This window comes from Osmerus mordax, chromosome 27 (assembly GCF_038355195.1).
Source record: "Osmerus mordax isolate fOsmMor3 chromosome 27, fOsmMor3.pri, whole genome shotgun sequence".
Lineage (NCBI taxonomy): Eukaryota > Metazoa > Chordata > Actinopteri > Osmeriformes > Osmeridae > Osmerus > Osmerus mordax.
In genome coordinates this window covers 3,837,849-3,864,905 of record NC_090076.1, presented here as the reverse complement: position 1 = coordinate 3,864,905, position 27,057 = coordinate 3,837,849, and the positions used below count along the sequence as shown (strand labels likewise).

Sequence of the window (27,057 nt, the reverse complement as noted above, 5' to 3'; positions counted from 1 at the left end):
CTTCTAGAAGCAGAGACACTTTGTCCTCCTGTGTGGACCTCATCAAAGACCACAGAGCTATATTGAGTATGTGGGCAAACCATATGCCTTTTTCTTGGTAACAAGTGTTTTCAAGAAAGATTTATTAAACAGTAGATTGTATTACAACAAGAAGACATTTTATGGGTTCAGCAAAATTTTCTGAATAGTAAATTTGCTAATAAAGGACAGTCTAGTCTCTAATTTATTGGTACACATGACAAAAAAAGAGAAGGGTACATCCATTTGTTTGTTACAGCAACTCATACTTAAATAATAAGACAGTGTCCCTATCAAAAGTGAAACGTAACCTTAAACCCTACACTATAACTTCAACTGATAAGTTACATACTGTGTGTAGTTTGTAACATTGTATTGATAGGCACTTTCACAAAGCACTTTCTTTCCATTGGACTACCAGTGCATGTGCCTGCCTGACTGTGTAGCCTGCAGTTTAGTAGTATATAGAGGAAAGTTTAACTATACGCCACCATATGAATAAGTATTCCTTGAAACAGGAATAAATGACATCTTTTATTAAAAAGGTTTCTAAAATTGAATGCCAACAACTGTTATCGCTGTTGATTTTCAACGCACAAACACGCACACCATGTTTTCATGTCAGTTAACTTGTAAACAGAATATCTTTTGTGTGACTGTATGAGTAGGCAGGGAGACTGTATGAGTCAGCCACTGAGAGAATATATAATATATTGTATCTGTGAAGTGTCTACAACTATAGAAATGCCCAATATTTCTTCCTGTGTGTCTGCATATATTGAAGGCAACTATTTTAAACAGTCAGAAGCATGGTTGCAGTACCACTATCCCTCAGAGATGAAACATAGACTGAGATAAACATACACACACTGGTAGATCATGAGCACGGCCTGTGCTTGCTCCGGAATTAAGGAAAACCATTGTTCCTCTACTTGGCGTGTTCACAGTGCAGTAAAGAACAGTATAGGAATGATGTGTGTAGTGATCTGGACTGCAACCCAGTAACCAGAGAAGTACTCTTTGACTGAACCACACATGTAGTTGGTGAGTTTTCGATAGACAACCAAGGTACTGGTATGTACAGAAAAATCGGGACCACACACACACACAAGCCACAACAATAATAACAAAAACAACAATATAACCTTGCACTTCAAATAGTACAAAAATAGAATTGTTCCGATACAATCGTCATTAAATAAATAGATTGATAGAGGAATTTGACTGGGGTCTCTGTTGGCTCCTAAAGCTCGTCCTTGGGGTTGATGTTGAGGCCCTGGTCCCAGTGTGTCTGGCTGTTCTGGTTGTCCAATGCCTGCATAACCTCGTCTGCCTGAAGACGCTCCTGTAGGGGGGAGGGAGGAGACAGGTTAAGGAGGCACTAGACACGCTCTATGCACACAGACAATGAGTGACAGTCCTGTCAGCTCTTCTGAGTTGGTCAAAAATCAGTTGCCTGTGTTAATAATGCCATAGAAATAAACATGACGGGGGTTACCAGTTCTCTGAAGAGGGGGTCCAGGGTGAACCAGAGCGCCACTGCACACCTCTGGCCCCTGGTGACGGCCCGCACGCCATGGGGGTTCTCCCCCCCTGAGGAGAAGCCCACCATTCTGCCACACCTCGGCTTCACTGATGCCTGGGAAGAGAGGATGGGGGAGAGCAGGGGAAAACGTCAACTTTGTCTGATACTGTGTACAAAGTTTGACATAAATGAAGAGTGAATGTCAGATTTTTGTTGTAATAAGCTAAGAATAAATATAATGAAAAATAAACTAATACAAAACAGAGGAGAACTGACCGTAACTGTTTTGGCATCCATTTCTGTAAAAATGAACTCCCCGCCTTCGAAATCCCCATTTAGGTACAGAAGAGCACTGAAAAAACAACAACAAACCCATGAATATTTATTTTTAAACAATTTGGCAGAGACAGGAAATTTCAGCTAGTAGATCCTGAGGGTAGGCAGGCTGAGCTGCTCTCTGACCTGTAGTCTCTATATGTGTAAGCTGGGGGCTCCTTCCAGCACTCATTAGCCTCTGGGTCCAGCAGACAGTTGTCAGCATGGATAGGGTGGCTCAGGTCATTTCTGTGATCCTGCTGACCTACAACCACACACACACAAGTAAACTACTGGCATATTTTGCGTGTGTGGGGTGTGTGTGTCCAGGGAGGAGTGGAGTATGTCTTGGTGCTTGAGTGAGTGTGTGTTTGTATTATATGTGTCACCTGTGATAGCTGTTCGACACACTAGGTGTGTGTATGAGAAGTGCAGGGTGGAGTTGAGCATGAAGTAAGACTCAATGACGCGCCGGGCCCTCTCGCTAACATCGTAAAAGAGACGAGCACTTCTGAGCGGCACACGGCCCTCATAGCCGTACTGAGGAGAGAAGAAAACATGGCTTGGTTTCACTGAGGTAGCGTCTATCTATCCTTCTACAATGTAGTCTCTGTCTAGACAGTTGCTTACTTGTAGGGTTTTAAGTACCGTTGCCCCCTCAAACCTCTCATTGGGTGTGTGAGGAGACATTTTGCCTCGATAGCCATCTCCTGCCATGGTGACAGTCTGGAGGAGTCAAAGAAAATACTCAAACACACAAATCTTTGACAACCAAAAAAGACAGCAACAAAAACAGAGAGACATCAAGAGAAAAAGGGTCTTACATGGGCGAGATTTTTTAGCTCTGAGCACTCGTCCATTGAGATGACGTCATCCAGGAGAACCCGCTGTGTTCCGTTGAGCGCTGCAGAGTTGTGGACCAGCTGTACACTGTTGTACACCAGGGGACCACCTAGACACACAGCAACACACACTGTTAGGAAGCACCACTGTGTCGTCTACAAGGAAACCTGTGTGCTGTCGAAGAGGCATCACACCTTCTCGGAGCGCCTGCGTTGGAGCCACAGTGTTGTTCTTTTTCTCTGAGATAGGCACATACTCCATTCCACCATCCGTACCAGAGGGAATCCTGGGAAGAAAGAGGTGTAGCACATTAAAACATTTTTATTTATTTATGATCATACAGCAATTAATTGAATACAGTTGGATCAGATGCAGTATTTGTTTACCTGTTAGAATCCTCTCTTCCGCCTGTGCCGCCCCAGTAATTCTACAAGAGAGGGAAGGAGAAAGACACCACCTTTCCAAACCAATGTCCAGAGCAGCAGTAGGGGGTGCTCTCTGCTAAGGTAAACACCTCTGTCACAGGTTCATGTAGTCACCTGTTACTACCCACACTGTTACCTCCCTTGGTGGAGTTTTGAACTTAACTATACAGTAGAAGTCTTAATGCAGCATTATCAAGATCTCAAACTCACATCAATTCTTTAAATTAATTTCATTCCAACCCTAAAGTTTTCGATCAACTTTCCTATATGAACCAAAGATAATCCAAGATGTTACTATTCCCTTGATTGGAGAAACAGGAGACAATGTTGGGAGGAATGTTGTTTGAGCTCAAGAAGGTTCACCTTCATGATGAACGGAAGTCATTACTGGTACAAGAAGCCCATTTGAAAAAATGGCGTGTTCCACCATAATTCTGTCATTTGTATTTATTTATTTATTGCAAATATTGCCTGGTATAACTGTCTATTTTCAGGAATTCAGTAAATAATTCAGTAGCATTTGGACAAAAGAATCAAGAGATTCCCTCACTGTGAACTTCAGCATTCCACATGTGCTTACCCCTTCAGTGAACTCCACCCCCATGTTATCACTGCCAATCAGAAGCAGCTCCAGTTCCTGCTTATGGCGCGTCACATACCACACAGCCTTCTGTGAAGATGGATCAGGCAGGGGAACATGTACATAATAAAGAAACATAATAAAACAAAGCATCAATCCTCAATGTGGCTCATTTTCTCATTGGACATAATGTGGGTGGGGGGTCATTTTCCTCTTTGCAGGGCCTAAATGTTGTAATGCAAGGTATCTGGAGGAAGACTAGTAATTATTTAGCATGGAAAATACCAGATAATGTCTGGTAGGACATGAGGGAACAGAAGACAATGACTCCCGCATGTTTTGAAACTTGAGCATCCGGGATAAATTCTCTTTTCCAACCATAACGCAAACAGCTCCATTTCATTTTCCAAACAAAGACCTTTAAGCTGGGAATGTAGAACAAGACACCCAGTCTATTACAAAGCATTACAATTGCTGAGTTGGAGACTGGTTTGATTGTTCTTTAGGGGCAAATTGATTTGTCAGTTGTCTATTGGGGTTTATCCTCAATTTACAATTACACCATTCCCCTCATCTGCTCTAAATTACCAACATATTCACCACCCCTTTCAACTGAACCTGATGATTATAAACACCAAGGGAAATACATTCTATTAGAAAGTATGCTGGCATCAAATTTACACAGTGGTATCTAACTAAATACGGCAGCTGGATACGGACCACGGACCAAATTAGAACCACAAGTTCAGTTCCAGCGTTTTGGCTGGGATTTACGGAAACACTAAGTAGTAGCTTGTAACCTCCACTGCAGACAGTAAACATGTGTAAACAACACACATTTTCTCCAACTCTGTCCAGACTGGGTTTGTTGAGTTGTGTTACCTTGTCAGGCTTACTGTCAAAGCCGAGAGCTTCCCTGTAGTACTCCACATTCTCCACCATGAACTCCTCACCCTCGTGAAAGAGCAGGTAGGACAGGGCACACTTTAGAGCCTGCTCCACTTTGCCCACTGGGGGAGGACAAGGTTGGACAGAGAGAGAGAGAAAGAGTGTGAGGCAAAGTATCATAGAGAAACCAGAGGGTAGGAAGAAGGTTCCAAAGACAGAGAGAAGTCAGACAGTCAAACATCATGATGATCCGTCCCATTTCACAAGCAGTTCTGAGAGGAGACCAGGCCTGAAAGAAAGTGCGCTGTCATTGCACTGCATACTTCCACCCCCCTGTTCTCCCACTTCAACCCACCCCCCACCCCCGTCATACACACACGCAACCCGTTCTCCCTCCAAAAACCCTACAGTGTCTCCTCCAAAGGTCATATTGCATCCTCCCATGTAATGAAGCCTCCGCAGGCTGAATAGGATGTGAGTCTAAGCCATGGAAATCTATTAGGGTTCACATTCCTGGACCATGACCACAATGGAGCAAATGGTGCAGTCGAGAGTCCGTATGAGATAGTGGAAACATAGACACATCCACACTCACTCACCCACACCTACAGTCTGAACTAACACACACATACACACTCGTCCTCACTACAGGTGCAGTATTAAAGATATGTTTCCTCCCTATCTCTTACAGGACTCTACTGTGCAGAAGGTGGGCAGTCTCCCGACATATACTGTACTTCTGTTGAGAATCACTGACAGAGATTATTGTGTTTTTGAAGGTCTGGCAATCCACTTTCTTTGATTGGAAACACATGCTGCGGGGCACTATGTCTAATCTGATGATCTCATAAGAATTAATCACATTGGCTTCCTCCCTGGTGTTGTCTTGCCAAAATATCCCTTTCTTATTGCATCCCCTAATTGTGGTAGACTACAACAGAGGCTGTAGGGCCTATTAAGCTGGATCATGACTAAAGGGTAGCCAATCGCTTTGAACCAAACAGCGTGTTCCTACTGTTAAGGTGTGGTCCACAATCGTCTGCTGCTCTTTATGAGTCACTGTCTGATATTCACAGTTGTGTGTGTGTGTGTGTGCGTGTGTGAGAATGTGTTTCTCCGTTTTTTAATTTAATTTAAACATTTGACAATTAAGGCTGATCTACATCGGTGTGACACAACACATAGCATATCATTTCTACCTACACGGACGTTCTATCACAAGAAAAAAATTGGTTGGACGTGTCGTTTAGAGCAGTGACAGTGTCCAGTGTTAAGCCTATGTGTGCATTGAGACTCACCCTGAAAGTAGGCAAACTGCAGGTAGTCATAGTGCAGAGGAAGGTAGTTCTCCATTGGAGAGAGCCGACCTGGCCGAGTAGCTAGGTCTCTCACACACTCATGTTCACAGTGGACGACCTGGGTGAAGTGGTCTGAAAGAGAGAAATGACTGACTTACTGAAATGCACTCGTGTGCATTACTTCAACACATTTTCATTAAAGCTTCAAATTTGATTGTTTAGAACGCTATATATATTTTTTGAGTTACTGCATAGGATTTCCTGGTCCTGGACTAATATCTAGTGATGCAGCTTCTTTCTTTTTGTCCCAGATTAGCTTTACAATCTTTAAGTCAAGGCTTCTATCTAAGATTCTGTGGCCATGTAGTCATGTACGGTATTATCCAAGCTGTATTTGTACTTCAGTTAAGAAGCCTTATGAACAGAGGCCTTGGGGTTCAAAAATATCCACAGAGAAATAACATTGGATATTTCACTTATTGATTCAAATTAAAGTCACATTTTACACAAACTTTCTGGGTTTGAGACAAACCATTCTTAGCTTGGGCCACCACAACAAGAACACCACAGCAGAGAAGCATCTGCAATCTGTCAGCATGTTACTGTGGACATACCAGTCTTGTTAGACTGCTTTTCTTAGGCTAGCACCTCGTGTCCCAGCATAAACTGTACCATGTGAACAGCTCAACAGAGACCTGGGGGGTATTCCAGGTAGCGGGTTTAACAAACTGTGAGCCTAACCCTGAACTCTGAGTTGATATACTCTAAAACTGGAAACTATGACTTTTCGGTTCCAGAAAAGATGAATTTGAATTGAAGTCAATTCGGAGTACGTCCACTCTGAGTTAAGCGCGGGCATGAGAACTATTAAAAACCAACATCAATTGAGCTGCAATACTAGGATCCACCATGGCACCCGGCGACAACATTTTTTGACCTACTTCACCACAGTTCATATATAAGTTTTATTACATGTTTATGGTCAATCTGAGCAAATATTCCGAAAAAAGCAACATGGCTGGAGCAGCGTATACAATTGGCGTGGGAGACAATTGCTGCCGAGTCAATGCATACATTTGAATGCAATAGCCAGTCCATACATTGAACATTTAACCCCACTGTCCATTAATATTACAGGAGAAAACGTGGTGGACTTAATACAATAGCATGTTCAATGCTATATTAAATATAAAAACATACTACAAACAGGTAAGGCATATTTTGCTTAGGCCTATACGCTCGTGATTGTAGCCTCTACGTCACCTTGGTTTTAATCATATTCGACATGATACAAAGTAAATATCAGTTGGTGCCTATTTCAACTTGTAGTAGCAGTTACCCCCAACAGAATGCTTTTCATCACAGGATGATTAAGATGATGAAGAAACGTTGACTGCTGCCGAAGAAATGGATGCAGAGAATTATGTATGGTAGCTACTGGTAGCTACCATACATAATTACTTTACTTTTATTTACAGGCTGTAATTTATGTACTTTTATTTACAGGCTGGTGTGGAATTGTCAGTAACACTGACATTATGAGAATAATGAATATAAAAACGATTTGCACATTCTGATCCTGTTGAACAGAGCATGGATGCTGTATACAGTGAGATGTTCATTTAATGGTAGGTAAATTATGCAAGTGGAACTGTGAAATTTAATGTAATCTCATGTATTCCCAGTTACAAGTAAATGAGTTGTAAAAACTGCATCTAGGGTGACCACCTGTCCCGCTTTGCGTTGTATCGCACAGCGTTTTCAATATGCGACGTGCGGGACAAGGGGTGAAAATGCTGTGCTATAAAACGCAAAGCAGGACAGGTGGTCACCCTAACTGCTTCTCATGAAGAAAGTGCCAAAACTGACCAAGAGATGGTGTAGGCCTACTTAGGGTAGAAGAATAAAGGCTAATCTTGAAAAATATTTACCGGAAGACCAGTTACAGGAGGCTGCATGGTCACAGGTGATGATAATTGTAGGAACAATATCCTATATGAATACTAATTGTTGAATTTGCTGAATTTCTATTTTGACCAAGAAATGGTGTACTTAGGGCAGAAGAATAACATTTAGTCATTTAGCAGACGCTCTTATCCAGAGCGAATAAAGGCTGATCATGTAAGGCTATCAACCTGCCCCCACCTCTCATATGGTAAAACCTGGAGTTACTGGATCTAAACGTGCTCTCACACATCATTGTGTAACTCATTGATTTTCAACCACTGTGCCACGGCACACTAGTCAGATCGTCAGGTGTGCCGTGATAAATTATCCAATTTCACTTAGTCTTAAAAAAAATATTTTTAAATTAATTATTATCTGATACAAATAATATGCCATTGTCGAGTGTCTGTTATATAGTGACTGGCAGAGTAATGTAATATTCGTCTGGGTGGCAGCAGGTAGCTTATTGCCTCGTTCCTTCTTAGAGACAAGAGAATTAATGACGCATGTGACAGGTGGTCGAGTGCTAGTGAGCGGGTTAGGTTCACAGAGTAAGTTACCATGGGGTATGCCTCTTTTCAGAGTTAACCAACTCAAAGTTTTCACTAAACCCGCTACCTGGAATACCCCCCTGAAGTTACACCTTCTGAGTTAATACAACACTGTTAAACATTACACATAAAGGGAGTAAGAGACTAGTGTGTGAATGACACTGTTGGACACGGACCCTGCTAATGACCTGTCCAGCTCTGGGTGTCACTGGTCAGTCACAGCTTTATAGGTCTGGTTTATAGGATGTTGGGTTTGTAGAGAACATGAGAAAAAAACAGAAGGAGGTGAACCAAACATCCTTTTTATATGTACAGTATATGTCCTGTATTTACGAATTGAACTTAAGCATAGCGAATCATCCACCATATGTACAGAAAAACGCTAACCACAATGATAGAAAATCTGACAGATTCCAGTCAACTGAAATACAAATAAACTAACAGATTAAAGATGCTGAGATATAAGATAAGACAAGTCTAACCCTAACCCACTAACCACAAAATCATAGGGCAACCCTAACCCACTAACCCCAAACCTAAAATCATAGGCTAACCCTTATCCACTAACCCCAACCCTAAAATCATAGTCCAACCCTAACCCACTAACCCCAGCCCGAAAATCATAGTCCAACCCTAACCCACTAACCCCAACCCCAAAATCATGGTCTAAGCCTACCTTCTGTTAACTCTGATAGTGACCACCGTCTGAGAGCTGTTATTCAGTTTTCCCTGTGCACTCCTTTCAGGCCCCATGAACTCCTTTTAAGATCATAGCTGGTCTGTTCAAACACTTAGTCAAACAGTGACTTGTGTCAGCAGCTGTGTTGGAAAATAACACTAATGGGACATTAGGCCAGAACCCAAATACGTGTGACGAGTCATATTCTGTGTATGTTTCTGAGAGAGCTCAAAGACACACAAGGGAGGGGGTTTCCAAATGAGCTGTACCTTAAAGTGGTCCAGATGCCAAATCTATCTCAGAGAGAGAAAAAGGCTTTATCTATTATTATAGGTATGGTAAGTATGTTTTCTATATCTGCAGGTCAACAGGAGACCTACATATGGTATGTTCTGGAATTTGAGAGCAAAAAAAGATTTTTGACAATTTACATATATGTGCTCAATGGCCCATCTTATCCATTTCAAGATACCAGTAAAAAAAAAATCTAAGTCATCTCCATGAAATGTTGACCAATTGTTATTTCTCTGTACCTTAATTCACCCAGTCTGTGCATTTGCTTTGGTCTTATGCCTTTTCTTACCTAACATAGTCTGGCATTCAAAACAAGTCACCATAATTCCATTTGCACCATCAGTTCCTGTGAAAAAGGGAAGACCTGCTTACACAGCCAGATGGGGATTTCTTGGCAACAGACGAAGCGTTTCTTGGTCCCTTCCTTTGCACTTTGACCTCTTGCCAAGGCAGATTTTTTTTTGGACAAACCACCACAGACCTATTCGCCCTGCTTGATGTTTGGCTGGTGAGCCTAGACAGATTGAGGCAGCCCAACAACAGCGAGACAACGTGTCTAATGGAATTCCAGTCACGACAGAAGGAACCAACACCTCAGATGCCAGCACAACATGATCATCCCTAAAGTCTTTTTCACATATAGTCCTTTTAAAATGAACCAAACTGGATCAAAAGTGGACCAAAAAGTGGAAGAACAGAAAAAAGGACTGGGTTGGTTTTGCATTCACATTGTCAGTTAATTTGAAAGACAACTCAGTTGTCTTTCTGGATCTCTTCAGCTCTGATGGGGCGCCAGTGCTTCTGTTCACACTACCTTTACTGCTTTGGATTATGGGTAGTTTTCACTTTTCTAATTTTATCACGTTTTTCATTTTATATGTTTTGTGCATTGTAGACAGTTACCGTTTCATGTGCTCTTATTTCCGCTAAGGGGCTCCACTGCTTTCAAGCATCATTCTACAGAAGTGTGAAAAGGTTATAGAGAATGTAGCGTGGCAGCTATATGTGAGTTAAAACTGAAGAGCCGAGCCTGGTTACACCAAACCTTGTACCTGAAATTAGCTTGGTTCTGGTTAACGCCTATATAACCTTGTACTTGAGATGAGCTTGGTTCTGGTGAACACCTATATAACCGTGTAACTGAAATTAGCTTGTTTCTGGTTAACATCTATATAACCTTGTACTTGGGATGAGCTTGGTTCTGGTTAACACCTATATAACCTTGTACCTGAAATTAGCTTGGTTCTGGTTAACACCTATATAGCCTTGTACCTGAGATGAGTTCATGGAGGCTGTAGCGGTAAAGGACGTGGTCATGCTCCTCGAACCGCTGTGGTCCCTGGCAGAGGGCACGGCACTCCACGTCTGCCTTATAGTACTCCAGGAGAGCCTGCTCAAACAGCAGGATGGCCCCTTTGTAGTCCCGTTGGTCATACAATTTCACCGCTGCTGAGAATGCCCCCTGGGAAGAAGGAGAGAGAAGGGAATGTGGTTGTATTCTTCACCACTAAACTAGAATTGGCTTAAAAAGTACCTCAGTCTGAGGTAAACAGTCTTTACATAGTAAAGATATAGTCATAATCTGACAATGATACAATGTACAATGGTAATTTGTCATCTGTTATTGATAAAGAATTAATACATATGTTTACTGAAGGCTTTTGCCAAGGGGGGAAATGGAAGAGAGGATCCTGTTTGAGGCTGACCTGATGTGGCCGTGCCTCGCGATCCACAAAGTGGTCCTCCTGCACCCCCTCCATGTCCTTGTACTGCTCCAGGTTCTGACCCATCTCTACGTGCTCTGGGTTGGCCTGGAAATAGGTGTGGGCTGCTCCTGCCGCCTGGTCCACCTGCTTCAACTAGACGGAAAGATGGCCAGAGAAAAAGAGACAGCAGATACAGACAGAGAGACAGAGAGACAGAGAGACACAGAGACACAGAGAGACAGAGAGAGAGAGAGAGAGAGAGAGAGAGAGAGAGAGAGAGAGAGAGAGAGAGAGAGAGAGAGAGAGAGAGAGAGAGAGAGAGAGAGAGAGAGAGAGAGAGAGAGAGAGAGAGAGAGAGAGAGAGAGAGAGAAAGAGAGAGAGAGAGAGAGGCCAGAGCATTAGTGTCCCCAAGTTGAATTGGTTAAACTCACTCCTCAGTATAAATCCTGTCCACCCGTAGCCGGTTAAAGATCCGTGATTCGAACCAGTGTGGCTGAAGGGGGACGCGTTACTGACAAGCAACGGTAACGATACCTGTTATGTCGGTGCACATTAAAGAACACCATATTGACATCTTGATAGGCTTTTTGTCATGGTTCAATTCATGAAGCAGTAAGTGTATAACCAGGAGGCATTCTCCTGTTTACCATTTAGGGATGGTGTTTGTGTTATTGTCCAGCTTTCTCCAGCTGGGCTCTGTCTCTGCCAATGAGCAGCCTGATTAAGTACAGCACAGACCATAATAATGACAGTGTTCACCCCAATTATAAAAAGCACACAGGAAGGGGAGGAGAAACAACCCCTTGTTGGGTTGGTTCCCAAAAATAATCTTTTCTAACCTTTTGGACCTTTCTAACCTCACCAATTTGGAATGGTGTTTTTATCTTGAATGTTTTGGAAAAAATGAGTTCCAGAAGGACAAACTGTTCCCATCCACATCCTGTCTTCAGCCATTTAGTTTGTCAATGTAATCTCCTGTAATTGATGTGCCTCCTCATTGGAACCATGTGAAGATTACTGGTGATGTATTAGCAGCAAAGCAGTTCTCTCAAGCATTCCATTATATTACAAAAACTGTGTATGTATCAGTATAACAAACATGTGGGGGATAGAATTACTTTGGTCATGCATCGCTGACATCTGGTCTAAATAATAACAAATGCTGTGTTTGTGTGTGAGAGAATATGTGTATTTGAATAGAACTAATGAGGATGACCACAGCAAATTACCTTTGTTTAAGGCTAAAACCTGCATCTGTAGTATGTGAATATCTGGAAGCTTGCCTATTCATTCTTCACTCTGTCACTAGTATAACAATAAGTATAAGACAAAGTTTCCATGTTACTGCGCTGATTAACAACGCAATGACTTGTGAGTCCATCATCTAAGACCACCTTATTTCACCTTTTTTCTTCTGTGAAAACAGAGGCAATGGATTTCAAGTTATTTAATACCTATTAAGACATATCAAGACAGAATAAGTGAAGGGTTAGGGTTCTTGAGGCAATTTATATAAACAGCATGCTCTTCACAGGCTAAAACAGCTCTTTCCAATAGCTGCAAAGAGATGATTCAACCTGTTTGCCATTATTCCAGCAGCAGTTGTAGGCAATTCAGTGGTCTGTACACGGAACACTAGGGTGCACTTAAGCCATGTACCATTTCTGGTACCTTCCGGTCCAGACCACTTGCCAACCATGTACCATTGTGTGTACCTCCAGGTTCGGACCGGTTACTCTGTGGTCCGTTTCATTGGTCTTGTGGTCCGGACTAACTGCTGTGTTTTGTTGCATGGTCCATACTGATAGTGAGTTGTTTGTGGACCAGTTGCTCAGAGTTCCTTTTGCACGGTCTGGACCGTTAGTGAATGGTTTGTGGTTTTAATCCAACCCATGTTAGCAGTTGGGTCATTGAAGCAATCACTGAGAGATTTTCCAGATGTATCAAACCTAAAAAGGTGTGCATCCTACATGTATATAAATAAATAAATATTTCGGACAACTGTACACCAATGCACAAACAAGGTTAAATGCAGTACACCTGTACCTGTGTTGGTCTACTGTACTTAAAATAGCATTACTATAATCTTGACTGATACACAAACAAGTGGTTTTGCAAACATTCATGGTGTATGCTTTGGCTGTGGTGGTCAATCCAATGTTCTTTCTTTTGAGGCTTTTCATAAACCTTTTTTTATGTGTATGTATTCTTTTAGTATACACACGCACACGCACACACATACACACACACACACATTGTAAGCCTGAAACTTACTGATTAATTCCAAAAGTTTCCCCCACATGTCAATTTAACTACAGATGAAGAGACCCAGGTCTAGGAACCTGACTTCAATGGAAATATCAGATCATAAACATAATCTCAGCAAGGGCAGATGTTTACTGGGCAAATTTCACAGAGGCTATTTCTCTCAAGAGAGCTCATTATGCTGTCCTTCAGGGTAAACAAAACAATCATAAGGTGAGATGCAAACAGACTTGACGCTGTCTGGAGATCCTCTATCTCCTCCATGCTCTCTCAGTCCCAAGGATAGGGTTGCCTGGTCTGGCCTCCCAGTTTTTGGATTGAGGTCACAGTGCTTTTCCCCCTCTCTGCAGCCAAGGTTGGGTCTTTTTTTTTTAATCTCAGGCAAAGAGGAGCAAGGGAAAGAAAAGCTGGGTGAACATGCTTGGTTACCTCTAAAAGACCGAAGAGCGATTTGGCGTCGACTGCATTCCTGCGCAGGCCCCCCCCCCCCCCCCCCCCCACAGCTGAGGGAGCCACAGAGGGCGTGAGACGACGGGAGGAGATGATGGGGAGGGGGACAAGTGGGCTGGAGGTGATGGGAGAGGATGATGGGGAACCATGGATTTTTGGTGTCTCTTCCAGCTACTGACCTCTTCACTCTTCCCCAATAACGACAGCCTGCCTTCAGAACCGGAGCCAAGAGCTTAAACAGTGGTATCCAGTTGAGGGATTCAGCCAGTAGGGGAACCCCCCAGCCCTCTCGTTTCCCCAGGGCCACAACACCTCAGAGAGGGTCCCAGCATAAACAGCTGTTCCTAATCACTCCCTTGTCCATTGCCCTGGGACCAGAGGGGAGACTCAACAAAGCCTGACAACAGCCACACACCATTCATCCTTGATTACATCTTTCCAAGAACGATTATCCCTGGAATATTAGATGGATCAGAGGCTAAGTTGGGCTGGGGGAGTGGTACTGGGTAGTGTAATAAATCTTCCTTTGAAATAAATAGCGTTCACCTTAATTGTTATAATGTCTCTAATAATGCCAAGAATCTCTGTGTATATGTATTTTGAATGGGATTTTAGGGCAGCGAGTTTCCCACGATTATCTCGAGAACTGGGAACTCTGCCAAGTTAATATTTTGCATTTTATAATCCAACGGAGCACAGTCATGCGATCGAAGTTGTTCGGATAAGCATTTCGACATTTGCCACCTGTTTTGCAACATCTTTTTCAACCATGTTCAGCTCGCACCATACCCTTCACTCTCGCGTGCGCAAGGAGGCTGTATTGGAGGCTGTATGATAAATTCAGTGAATTTTGTTTCATTAATAAACTAATGCGATCAACAAAGCCAATTTCAATTAAATGAAATTAAGCGGTTAATGCACCGGAGTTTGTAGTAAGGAACATATGGAAATTCAGTTTTGTTATTTAAAAGCAAATTCACTTTTACAAACCGATATGGACAGGATAGTGCTTATTGCTGGCATATCATTGAATCAGCTGCTTTCAAAGGGGTTTCTTTATGAATGAAATGATATGAAGTGTGTGTGTTACCGACATCATCACGGGCACTGTGCACTCTTACAGTTCAAGTCATTTGTATTTGTGTGTTTCACTGACATCTTAATCAGCAGCAGTGCAGGGAAAATTATTTCCACAAACAAGAGCGATGGCAAGGATAGAGAGATTAGATGGTCTGTTTTAATCGAGATTCCCCCCCCCCCCCCGCAATTCCTTTAAAGTGGGGCTGTGTTGCATTGTCTTGGCAAAGGGATAAACAAGTTTTAGATCCTCTAAACAAGGATAGAGGCATTGGTCCAGTAATCAAGATACAGGACACGGTAGAACGAACAATTGATTGAGTTTCAAAGCTGAACCATGAATACATTTCAACATCTAACAACTTAACTTTTATCCTTGGAACATACAGACATTCTAGAATGAGTAGTTCTGGTGGAGGCAGTCTGCCACCAGCTAAGGTCTACAGTAGCACCGATGTCAGCGGTATTATGCTTTTTTGTGTTGGAGCTTACGATGTGCAGTTGTGGTGACACGCTGGCTCCTTATCACAAGTGGGTGGTGCCCGTGCCTGCTCGCACTGCTGTAAAACTACTGCAAAAAAATTGACATCTTTGTACTGTGCATGTTTACATTTTACATTTAGTCATTTAGCAGACGCTCTTATGTTTCTGGGCCCTCAGCATCAGACCGAATCAGGTTAACAAAGGTGATGGCAGCTTTTAAAATAAAAATCCAGTTTAACCTTTCTGACAATTTAGACTTACCAAAAATCATTATAGTTCTATGAAGTAGGCTGTTTAAAACACGGTTTTCCTGCCCCAACACGCCCTTTGATTGAAACTCTGCCGATGTAAGCATAATGGTGAGCGAAGTCAAACATCTACGGGCATGTTTATCTACCCAGGAGTCTTTTGCTTGCTTCACACAAAGGTAAACAGTCCTGGTGTGGAGCCAGAGATACAGCAGAGAGCTGCGGGGACCTGTAGCATGTATCCCTCCACCTCAAGCTGAAGGGCACATGTGTAAGAGTTGGCCGGGCCTCACTAACAAGACAACCAAGAGAAACAAACTAGGGTGGACATGGTGACGGTCTGCCTTGGGCTAATCAACTCGCAACTGCTTCTCATCACACAGGAGGGAGTAACAGTGATATGCAGAGCTAATACAATAATACGGTCCTATGGCCAGAGGCCTCCAGAAAGATATGTGAGAGTTGGTTTGGATTTAGTGTTAAAGTTTGGACAAAATGAGTCTGACAAAAAAGAAGGCAATATCTGGAAATGTGCCTGTAGTAAGATTATGACTAGGCTAATAGTGGGGGAACCTTTTTGGCATGCCCTTGCTCAGCCACAAGCTTTGCTCCAGGACAACCTGGGCAACTCCTGATCCAAGTACAAGTAGCTGCAAGATATTATTGACAGGGTTATCCGACTGAAAACAGAAGTCCAAAATCTATAGTCCACTCTGTCCATGTATAATGTGTCTCCACTAGTGACCTGTAAAATAACACCACCCTAATGGCGCACAGTGGTGAGTATCACTTGGGGTATGAGATGAATACTAGTGGATATTAAACATATTGTTAAACAGGCGGCTAATGCTCTTGCAACTGCTAAATGTGTTTAAACATTTAGCAGTTGCCTCACCCTGCATTCAGCGCAGCCAGCTATTGGCCTCACTACTTTGCATTTTACACATTCCAACAGCACGATAACAAGATAACCCCTCGCTCTGCTGACAACATTCATTTAAGACTGCTGAAAAAAAGATTTGAGAAAAGTACTTTCACATAACATTCACATGCCCCACCCCCACAAATAAAACCCCCATCTGAAATCTGTCTGTTGGTTCTGTCAAATAAGGTAAGACAATTTCAGTTGTTTACATCTCCGAAGCACCTTGTCCCACAAGGGATGTCATTCAAGAAACACTGACCCGCTCCTTACCTAACCCTAACCTAGCATGGGTTAAAGAAAAATACAAAAGTTGAAAAGGAAGCGGTAGTCCCCAGTTTACAGCTCTGTTAATAGTTAAGATACAGTATGTCCATAGTGTATGGTTCTTCAGTGATGGTTCTATGGTGTAAATCAGAGTAGTGCTGAGAAGGACATTATGTCACACTTCTTAACTCCAGTCAACAGTCCTTTGAATCTCCAGTAATCTAGTAATCTATTTTATAGAGTTGTTCTCTTTGCAGTGAGCGATTACATGCTGAATATTTACTCTTCTATAACAAACCAACAGTTAATGGCCACACTCTTACCAACAGTATTTTAACGTTGCCTTCCTAATACGTATGTTTTGGATGTTTAGGACACATTCGTGGCTGGGGCTATCACTCTCAAAACCAGTAGGCAAGCAAGAGTTAGGGCATACAAGATACAGTATGTTGCCCTCTGTAGAGTAAATACAGTTCATCTGCATTGACATAACATTGGGCATGGTTTATGAAAATGAGGGTTTCTTTTTATTTCATACAAATCTGATAAATAGTTTTATTAGTGGGCTACAAAGTCAGAACGAAAATTCTAGAATACATCAATAAGGCACTTTGCCATCTGTTTGAGGCACCACAGTCTAGGTGTTATTGTGCTTTACATACATCTCACCATACTATAAACTGAAGCTTTGGATATATGCGTGTAGTTTGGACATTCCCACTCAGCGTGTATACTTTCCAGTGTGAAGCTTTTGGCTTGATGGATGCTGCCTGTAAGCTTTATAAAAACAGTGAGGCTCTTCCAGAAACGTTCACATAACTCATTACTGACTGGCAGTGAGATGCAAACATCTGGTGAATAAGCAAAATAGTGTAAATCATTAGATGTAGTACCAGCTCAATATGTTTTAGAGACTAGAAACTTAACTCAGTAGACACCATGTGTAAATGTTCAGTTACCTGCTATGTGGGAATAGAAAGTCAGAGACTATAGTGTTAATCAATCAAATCCCCTTCTTCCACCCCCACTATTCGAGGAACACTTTCAAATTTCTGGAAGCTTGGAACTTGTTTGTATCAGCCATGTAAGCAGTGCCTGCACTCTGCATCTGCAGTTTTCTGGCCACTAGCATGTGTCATCATAATGTCAATGATACTATTTCTTATTTCTCTTTCCTTTACAATTACGAATACTATACACTTTCATAAACAAAAAAACAACTAACACACGCACACATACAGCATATGTACCGCTTGCCATGACGTGAATGTGATGCTAATTGACTAAGAAAATATGTCAGATTCTGTAAGCAAACAGTTATTCACAGACCCTTAACAATAACCTATTCATAAAAGTAATTATTAATTAGCTAGCCACAGTCACAAACGTCACCAACGTCACAACGTCACAAACCCACGTGCGATTACCGATAGTCGAACATTAGTTTAGCATCTTGTTAACTTCTGGGAGATAGTTGGCTACCTAAAACGGCAAGACAGCTGAAGAAACGCCACAGGCAAAGGCCAAGGTGATAACATGTATCTTAGCTATCATGATCATAAGTCCTGTTGAGCAATCAAGGCCATTCAATATCCGAACAAGCGTGAGGCGGTTTTCAGCGCGGATAGCCGGTAAGACCGGCAACCGACACAAGCACACCTCACAATTTCCCCCTCTCTAGTTACTGTTAAATTAATTGCCATTTGCAGTCCAGGAAAAATCACTGATGAATTTCAGAACTTTATGAGTAAATAAGTCATGAGTAAGTAAATAAGTCAATTGATCACATTTAGTGACTTGCTAAAGTATCCAAACACAAACTTGTTTTTGCTGCCCTGCGTAAATACACAACACCTAAACACAGGCTTGGGCTATAACTATGAAACTGCACCATGAAAGCAGACAGCCAAGGTATTCAAACTCAAACTTTCCTCTTAGTGATGTCATGGATAAACGTGGGGGGATCCCTCATTCCCTGCTCCACCCTTCATCATCATCACCATCATCATCTCACCCCATCTCTCCTTCCCTCACTAGGTCTACCCCTGTTGACAGCTCTGAACACTGGTCTCTTTCTGCTGTCCTCGTCCCACCCTGGCCTCTTGCATGCTCTTCCTATAAGGTCATGTCTGAGGCATGCATTAAAAACTGGCTGTTGGATGAAAAAACCTCTTTCATTAAGACCGCACCATCTGAACACAGAGAAGCAGGAGACACTGTAAACGTCTCCTTTCTCAACTCCCTCCCTCCTTCCCTTTTTCTCGAACGTTCTGACAAACGGTACTGTATGCTGAAAACAAAATATACAAGAGAATAATCTTGCCACTGTACATAGGCTTGCTTGTGCCTTCTGTTGGATAGCATTCCTGGATTGTGTGGTCTGGGTTGGGAATTAAGAACGGCTGGCTTTGATTAGGGCACCCAGAGGCCCTCTTAACCACAGTGCACTGAATGAATGAGGAACAGACCAGGGTCATTGAGGCTGTTAATGCTGCCGTTTTGACTTTGGAAACCTGAATAGAGTTAGGGTTTCTGAATACAGTTAGGATTTCGACAGTTCTGGGTCTGTACCTTGTCCCGTCCTGTTGGTTGACATCACAGAGGCAATGTTTGTACAGACTACTGTTCTATTTGTAATGTAATAATCTGCATTTATTTCGCAGATGCTGTTTTATCCAAAGTGACAAATAGGTAGGAATTTGAACCTGTGATCTTCGAGATCTGGAGTCAAATGCTGTACCACCAGCTATTCCTATCCATGTCAGCTCTATGTGAGCTCTGATTGGAGTTGTTTTCTTACCGACAATGAAGTCAACAAAACCCTCTCTCCACAGCTACCGTGAGGCAACTTATTCCATCCTTAGTCAACTACCACTCTTGTTTCCCAGTCTGTCCTTGCTTGCTTCATAGTGAGGGCACACAAAGGCTGCTTTGTGCCGATCTTTAAACATAAGGTGAGAGTGCTATGACTCGTTCAGACAGGATGGAAAAAGGCTTCAAACGCCCTCCTCCTCCAAACACTTCTCTCAATTTTCCTCCCCATGTACAGTAACACGCTCTGCTTTCTCCAAGGAGCTTTTAAAAACAGCCCAGGCCTTGTGGTCTTCTATTTTCACTTGGCTCCTGTATTTGAAACACAGGCAGAATAAAGGAGCTCTTTCTGTGGAAACTGGGAAATATTTCCGATTAGCTGTTTGTGTCAGCGATTGTATTTGAACTATTTCACATCACAAGCTGTCTTGTGCCAGGCTTGATGTCTTGAAGTATAATCACTCATGGCTTGGCATTCAGACTTTCACTGGTCTGTGGCATTCCATATTATTAAAAGGTGAGTCTATGGTAGGGTGACCAGACGTCCTCTTTTACCCGGACATGTCCTCTTTTCGAGACCTAAAAAATGCGTCCGGCAGGGATTACAAAATTGTCTGGGATTTTGCCTCGTCGGATATTTGTGTTTCTCTGTGTCTTTCACAAACTATTATGCAATCACAAGTTTTGGAAAGGGTATCTCCCCTAAGTTTCACCTTCTTGCGCGAGCTCTGACTGTAGAGAGAACTGTAATTTTGATCAGACAGTGCAGCATGCAATACACGACCAGCGTCCAGCACCCTCGCCTCCCCCCGCCAACGCGACGAAGTGTCCTCTTTTTCACAAACCCATATCTGGTCACCCTACTCTATGGTAGCACCAGGGTTTCCCGCAGCACTTTGCAGCAAAGGCGGCCGCCTAAGCAACACACGCCTGCCGCCTTAACTACGTTGTCAAAAACTATGTCGTTTTTTTATAGCAATATCCGCTGTGTTACTCTGTCCTATTTTCTCACCTTTCATTCCAAACCGTGACCAACGCCAGTCTCCCTTCTCTGCAGAACGCATTAGTCTATTGCACAAACTAGCCCCCCCATTTTTGACACAGCATTAATGGGAGGTGACACATTTCACAGTAACATTTATGGGGCTCAGAGACAGGGCTCAGGGGTCACTCTAATCAGGAGCTTAGGGGTACTCCAGTTTTTCATCAAGCCAGTTAAATGTCTGAGTGGACACAGAGAACTGTTTAAGAGTTAAGTCAAAGGCTGGCCTTCCATTGGTCACACGCAGAAAGCCAGCATTCTTCTTGAACTGCAGCTATTGTGCTGTCCCACCCTTTGGCGCTAAGATGAAATGTCAACTGTATTTCTTCATGTTGAAATATATCAAGTGTTTGAGGGGGATGTAAATTCTGAAATGCATAGGACATTCCCACAATCATGGACAAGCTGTCACAAGCTGGAACATCCTCAAGAAGTAAGTTTCAAGACCTCCCATTTCTCAAAGTAAACCGATCCTTCTATTCAAAACATGCAAATCTGCCTTTGACACAGGTGACAGATTTTCTATTCTACATAAGTTTTACACAAATTTGCATAAATCACTGACAACAAAAAACTGCACTACTCTATCTCCATAGTTCTTAGGTCTATGGTATCATGGACATAGAAAGACTAAATTACCCTTTCTCCCAGTCAACGCCATCATCCTCCATTTGATACATCTTTGACACATTTGTATAAACAGTTTGACACAAGTCTGTATGAACAGCTATTACTCTGCCCAGCTTGACACATTTCTTTGGTTGCCACTTAAGAGATACCTAGCATTAACATGTCAGCCAAGAATGTTGATCTCATCTGTGTAAGGCACACGTCAGTGTATTATTATAGTATCAACCCCCTCAATTAGACATTTTGAGTGTTTTGTTTGAGTGACACAATAACTACTTAAGCGGAGGAAAAGAGATATCCAATGAAAACATGGTTTCTATTCCACATTTCCTACACCTTTGCCCACCTGCTCCTAATCTTATCAAACCTATCACTAAATCACTTATTGCTTTGTTCACAAACTACGAACCCCAAGACCATAAAGTCGTCTCTGATTAGCTCAGACAGTCTGCCAGTCCAAGGCTAATTCTACTGTTTCTGTTTACTGACTCGTAACTATTTGCCTGACAGACAGGTACAGTTACATTGGTATATATAATAGTATGTGTGTTTCTGTGTTTGTATGTATGAGTGTGTTTGTATATCTGTATGTGTGTGTATGAAAGTGTGAGTGTGTGTGCGCACGCGCAAAATGCAGATGATCTAGCTTTTAGAAGAAGCAGAGGGCCTGGGTTATCATAGTACCCTGGCAGGCAATGACTTTGGCAGACAAGTGAGACTCAAAGAGAGAGGATAGGATGTCGAGGAGGCCGGGACCTGGCATGAGGAACATTGACACTCTCACGCTCTTTTTGTATTTCTCTCTGTCTTTCTCTCCCTCTTTCCATAAACACACATATCCAGATGTGTGGAAAGCTTAAGAGGGAAGGCCCTTCCTTCTCACACACATGCTGACACACATATATTGTATATAAACTCCCCGTGGTCTCATTCTCTCTTTCTCACTTTCCTTCACCTTCCATGCCTCTACCCCTGAGTGTAGTTCCCCCACGGAGGACACCAGTAGTGTGGAGACAGCAGGAGGAACCAGGAGAGTGGAGACAGTAGGGGGCAGGAACCAGGAGTCCCTTGGGGGCTGCTGTAGCAGACAGTCTGGGAGGCCAGCCATAATCAGTGGAAATTGGACTACATCACTGGAGGGTTTACTGCTTTGGAAAAACGTCTCTTTGGGGGTTTAGGGGAACAAGGCACACAGACACTGTTTCCATGAACAGAAACTCCTTAGGGGCCCAATATTGATCAGCACGTAAAATGCATCTACCGGTAGTCTAAAGCTGCTCACCAACACATCTAGTGTAAAGCTCTCACCAACATTACCTTGTTTGTCCTCTCATTCTCTTCTGATTTATTGACAAGGGTAACTAAACTCAGGAGGATATCGGTTATTAGTTTCAACACTCCAACCTGTTTGATGAAAAATGAGAAACACAAATAACCCCCCCCCCCCCCCCCCCCCCCGCTCTTTTTACAACTGACTTACCTCAACAGACCCCAACCCTGAAGGTGACAATGTGTCTCGACCACCTAAAAGGAAATATGTTTATAGTGATATAATGGAAATAATACTAGGGGAAGCACTGAAGTCCATCTTTTGAGTCTTGCCTAGACAGCTGCTATTGCACAATGTCTTATATTGTAAATTGTAGCATGCAGTAAAGTAATCAAACAATAGCATTTTTAGCATTTTTTACGGCCAATTAAAAATAGAACAAGAGAGTTATGGTGCTGGTATTTAATAAAAAAATGGCTGGCACAAGAATAAGACTTATTTAATGGATCATAAACTACTGTGTTAAAAAAATACTGAAATACCGAAAAACATGTATTTCCTCATAGTGAAACTCCAGCTCCCAGAGATCTGGTGGGCCAAAGACACATGAGCACACTGACACACACACACATTAACAAACACACAGACAGTTGCAAACACACAGGCACAGTTACATACACACAGACACGTGCACACACACACACACACACACACACACAAAGAGAGACTTGGAATGTAAGTTGGAGAAAGGGGCAGTAATTCTTTCTCAGAAGTGTAAAGACAAGTAAGCAGAGGAGGTGCAGCTCCTAGGACTGTTGCACAGCTCCTACAAGCAGTCCTGTCAGACACTATTCCCCCCTGGGGTGATGCTCCAAAGCACTGGGAGTGCACTTCCTGACTCCCAACAGGAATCCGGGCATATTGTATGGGTACTCAACCACTGCAGGGAGTGGGATGTTAAAGTGAGGCTGCAAGCATTGAGCTCACTGTCACACGATCCCAAACAATGTTACATCTATGAAGATTCCTGGTGTCGAGGTGTTTGTGAAGTTTGTGAAGGCCTGTTTACTTCACAAGGTCAAGCTACACCCACTTGGCTGATCTCAGTGAATTGATTGGCTTTGAGTGGTTCCACAGTCAGGGTTAGGGGTCACATGACTGCCTATCTTGTTCAATTACCTTATCCTGGGGTGTCCTGAGTTGCTCAACAATGGCCTAAATTCCAGACATTCTCCAGTGGTGATGGAGACACAGAGGCAGAGGAAACACCACAGGTCATGAGACACATCTTGACTGAAGAAAACAGCCAGGAACTGGGTAAACCTGACCTGTAGACCAGCCATATTTAGTAGTGTGTAGTCAGGGAAACATTATCTATGCTTAGCCAACTGGTGTGCAAAGGAGTTTCTTGGTTGGGGCTAAGTTACATCATTATATTTTGGACGAAATGGAAAAATACTCTGATGGTTAAAAATCAAAGAGCAACTTCTTAACTTCAAGGAGTTTACCCTCACTTTTTCCATCCCATCCTAACCCTAACACCACACCAAACAGTAGACTATGGGCAACCGTAGGCACTGCAACCACAAACAGGTGTGCTATCTCACAATGCTGTTATTTTAGGGTTTGCACACAGACCTCTGATGTGCAGCTGTGTGTCAGACGTGGGAAGCCCCTCGGTGTGCCTGGAGACCTCTGGAGAGGATGTTGTCATTAACCAAGTTTCCACACCTGATGAGTGGTTAGGAGGATAAAGTTGCTGTCTGAGACATAGACTAAGCAAGGAGGATGGTTTTTATATTCCATGTTTTATGTTGGGAGGTTTGCAGGAGGGATTGTGATAATACTCTGTAATTTAAGCTGTGGCTATGTAAGACAAGATTCTCTATGCAGCCATGTCATTACGTTGACATTGCGGGTGTGTCATTGCCTCCACAGTTAATTTACATTTCGTTATTTAGCAGAAGCTCTTATCCAGAGCGACTTACAATAAGTACAGGGACATTCCCCCAAGGCAAGTAGGGTGAAGTGCCTTGCCCAAGGACACAACGTCATGGCATGGCCGGGAATTGAACCGACAACCTTCTTATTAATGGTCCGATTCCCTAACCGCTCAGCCATCTGACCACCACCGTAAATAACTGACAGTTGGAAACTTGGACACAATAATACATGCTTCCATAAATATTTTATACAGTAATAAACAGGTTTGGACTTTTGAATCCGAAAAGAAGACATTTCCAGTCTGAACAAGATTTCTTAGCCATTAAATCTATTTACAGCCGTGTGTTTTTACGGAAGAAAACAATAACCTCCAGCTACAATTTTCATCCTTTATTATGAATAGCTGCTTCCAATTTATGTTTTTTTTCTGTCCTCCATTGTAAAGCTTACAAACCTCCCTGAGACAACAAACTCTTGTAAAGCATCAATTGTTGGAGGTTAGGACTCCTGAGTATTGCACAAAAATCTAAACATGTTAAAGATTACCTGCAGAGAATGATTTGCCAATAACAGTTCAGCTCATATTGAATTAGACATTTTACAGCTCACAAAGTATACATTCACTCATCTAGTGGAACGGAGTCAGTATTTAGGAAGCTGTTGTGACTGAAACTCTGTATAATGAGCTTTTGGTGTCCAGGTGAGTGTGCGCGTGTGTTTGTATGAGTGTGTAACAAGTTTGAGAGTGAGTATGAGCCTTCCTAACCTCCTTGGTTAGCTTGAGAGGTTACAGACATGCCTGAAATATCTCTTCCTCCCTAGCAATGGGAGGTTTTACTGTCAAACCCCACAACACGTCTGAAGATATGCCCCTCCAGGAGCATATCGTCGAGATTTGCTCTTGTGGTACCATCCATTCATTCTGACCGGCATACTTCCAGAGGTGCAAGTTTGGCCGGTCACAACGGCCACAGCCATTTACAATATTGAAAGTTTAACTTTGGAAACATATGGCGGTTAAGGTTTACATATTATGTATTTCTGGATATTCTTTGGATGGATGTTGTCTGAGACAGAGTTACAGTGTCCGTGGGGGAAAGAGCCTTTGCAGCTTCTGCCCCAGAGTACACATGAGTCTGTTAGTAAGCGGTTTGACATCATAAGGTAAACAGGAGGTCTATAATGATAATCTGGCTGTTATAAAACACAAAGCTCTCTTCTAAAGGAATTTTGGTCTAAGGAGAATATGTTCAAATACCCCCAAAGAGTCAAAGCTGTTCACATTCAAACGTTTTGTCCATAAAGCTCAACCAACATAATTTACCCACTAAACACAATGAAAATGGAAATACATCAAGTTGATAAACATTAAATATTCTGGTCTCAAAGTTGCAGTCCATAAAACGTACTACACCTAATCTAACATTATGTCTTAATAGCTTTCCAGAGTTTTCATAAAGCTACTTATTGGATTTTCCACATGACCAGAACCATTAAATGCTAAGCACTTAACAAAAAGACATGTTTGCCAGAGCCATTTATAAAGTTTTCTAAGACTGTAGGTTCATGTCAGCTCCACTATGGAAATACATGTACCTGCTTTCAGAGTATTAATACTGCTGCTTTTTAGAGAAAATTAATTACAGGTGGTAATGATGAATTAATGGTCTGGCACCCTCCATTTCTGTCATGTTCTCTCTGATAAGGATAACATCTCTGCTTTTTGTAGGTTTTGTATGTAGCATATTGTCTTTGTATTTCAAGGTTTAACCTTCTACTGGGTTCAATGAGGGCAGGGTAATCAGTAAGTTTCAAATCTTAAAGGCAGGATCGAAAGGATTTTATACCAAAATATACCACCCTCTCCCTTCAAAGTCACTCCCCGAAAACACATGAAAATTCTGCCTGACTACTGATGGGAGGTAGGTAGACAGACACACAAGTAGCCCATCAAATCAAGGCACTTGGTTCGAATGCCATCCAATCAGTGAGTTTGGTCCGAACTAAATGATTGGTTTATTACAGTCCTGCGACACCCACAGATATCGGATTTGTTAGATTTTACTGTCAAACCTTTAGATTAATTGGTTGCTATCAGGATGTGAAGTTTATTTCAGCAAATATGACAATAGTGTGTTTCAACATTTTCCAACTTTCCCTTTAAATACAAAATTTAGAAACTATACAACATACCTGACTGAAAGTCTGAGGGTCATCGTCACTGGAAGAATGTTTCAATTTCAAGGAAGAAAAATGGCAAACAATATATCTACTGTAGGACATGCCTAAGACAACAACTCCTGGAGCCAGTCAAGCAGAGGGGTAGATGATAAACATTATGTTGACCAAACTACATTTACATTACATTTAGTCATTTAGCAGACGCTCTTATCCAGAGCGACTTACAGTAAGTACAGGAACATTCCCCCCGAGCCAAGTAGGGTGAAGTGCCTTGCCCAAGGACACAACGTCATTTGGCACAGCTGGGAATCGAACTGGCAACCTTCAGATTACTAGCCCGACTCCCTCACCGCTCAGCCATCTGACTCCCTAACTAAACTACAGGCCAGGGAGGCCA

General features: G+C 42.4%; 1 protein-coding gene across 1 annotated transcript in view; it reads right to left on the bottom strand.

Annotated features, from left to right (window-relative positions):
• Window positions 1-105: 105 nt before the first annotated feature.
• The window catches only part of p3h2 (prolyl 3-hydroxylase 2), a 47,399-nt gene continuing 20,447 nt past the window's right edge, over window positions 106-27,057 (bottom strand). Inside the window, exons 2-15 of the mRNA XM_067230645.1 lie at window positions 11,070-11,222; window positions 10,636-10,825; window positions 5,893-6,024; window positions 4,589-4,716; window positions 3,707-3,796; window positions 3,088-3,128; window positions 2,896-2,987; window positions 2,683-2,810; window positions 2,489-2,584; window positions 2,248-2,398; window positions 2,006-2,123; window positions 1,820-1,895; window positions 1,517-1,657; window positions 106-1,363 (exon numbers count right to left, since the gene is read on the bottom strand). Coding sequence (XP_067086746.1) covers window positions 1,262-1,363; window positions 1,517-1,657; window positions 1,820-1,895; window positions 2,006-2,123; window positions 2,248-2,398; window positions 2,489-2,584; window positions 2,683-2,810; window positions 2,896-2,987; window positions 3,088-3,128; window positions 3,707-3,796; window positions 4,589-4,716; window positions 5,893-6,024; window positions 10,636-10,825; window positions 11,070-11,222 — 1,638 coding nt within the window. The 3' untranslated portion in view covers window positions 106-1,261. The remainder of the gene's footprint in view (window positions 1,364-1,516; window positions 1,658-1,819; window positions 1,896-2,005; window positions 2,124-2,247; window positions 2,399-2,488; window positions 2,585-2,682; window positions 2,811-2,895; window positions 2,988-3,087; window positions 3,129-3,706; window positions 3,797-4,588; window positions 4,717-5,892; window positions 6,025-10,635; window positions 10,826-11,069; window positions 11,223-27,057) is intronic.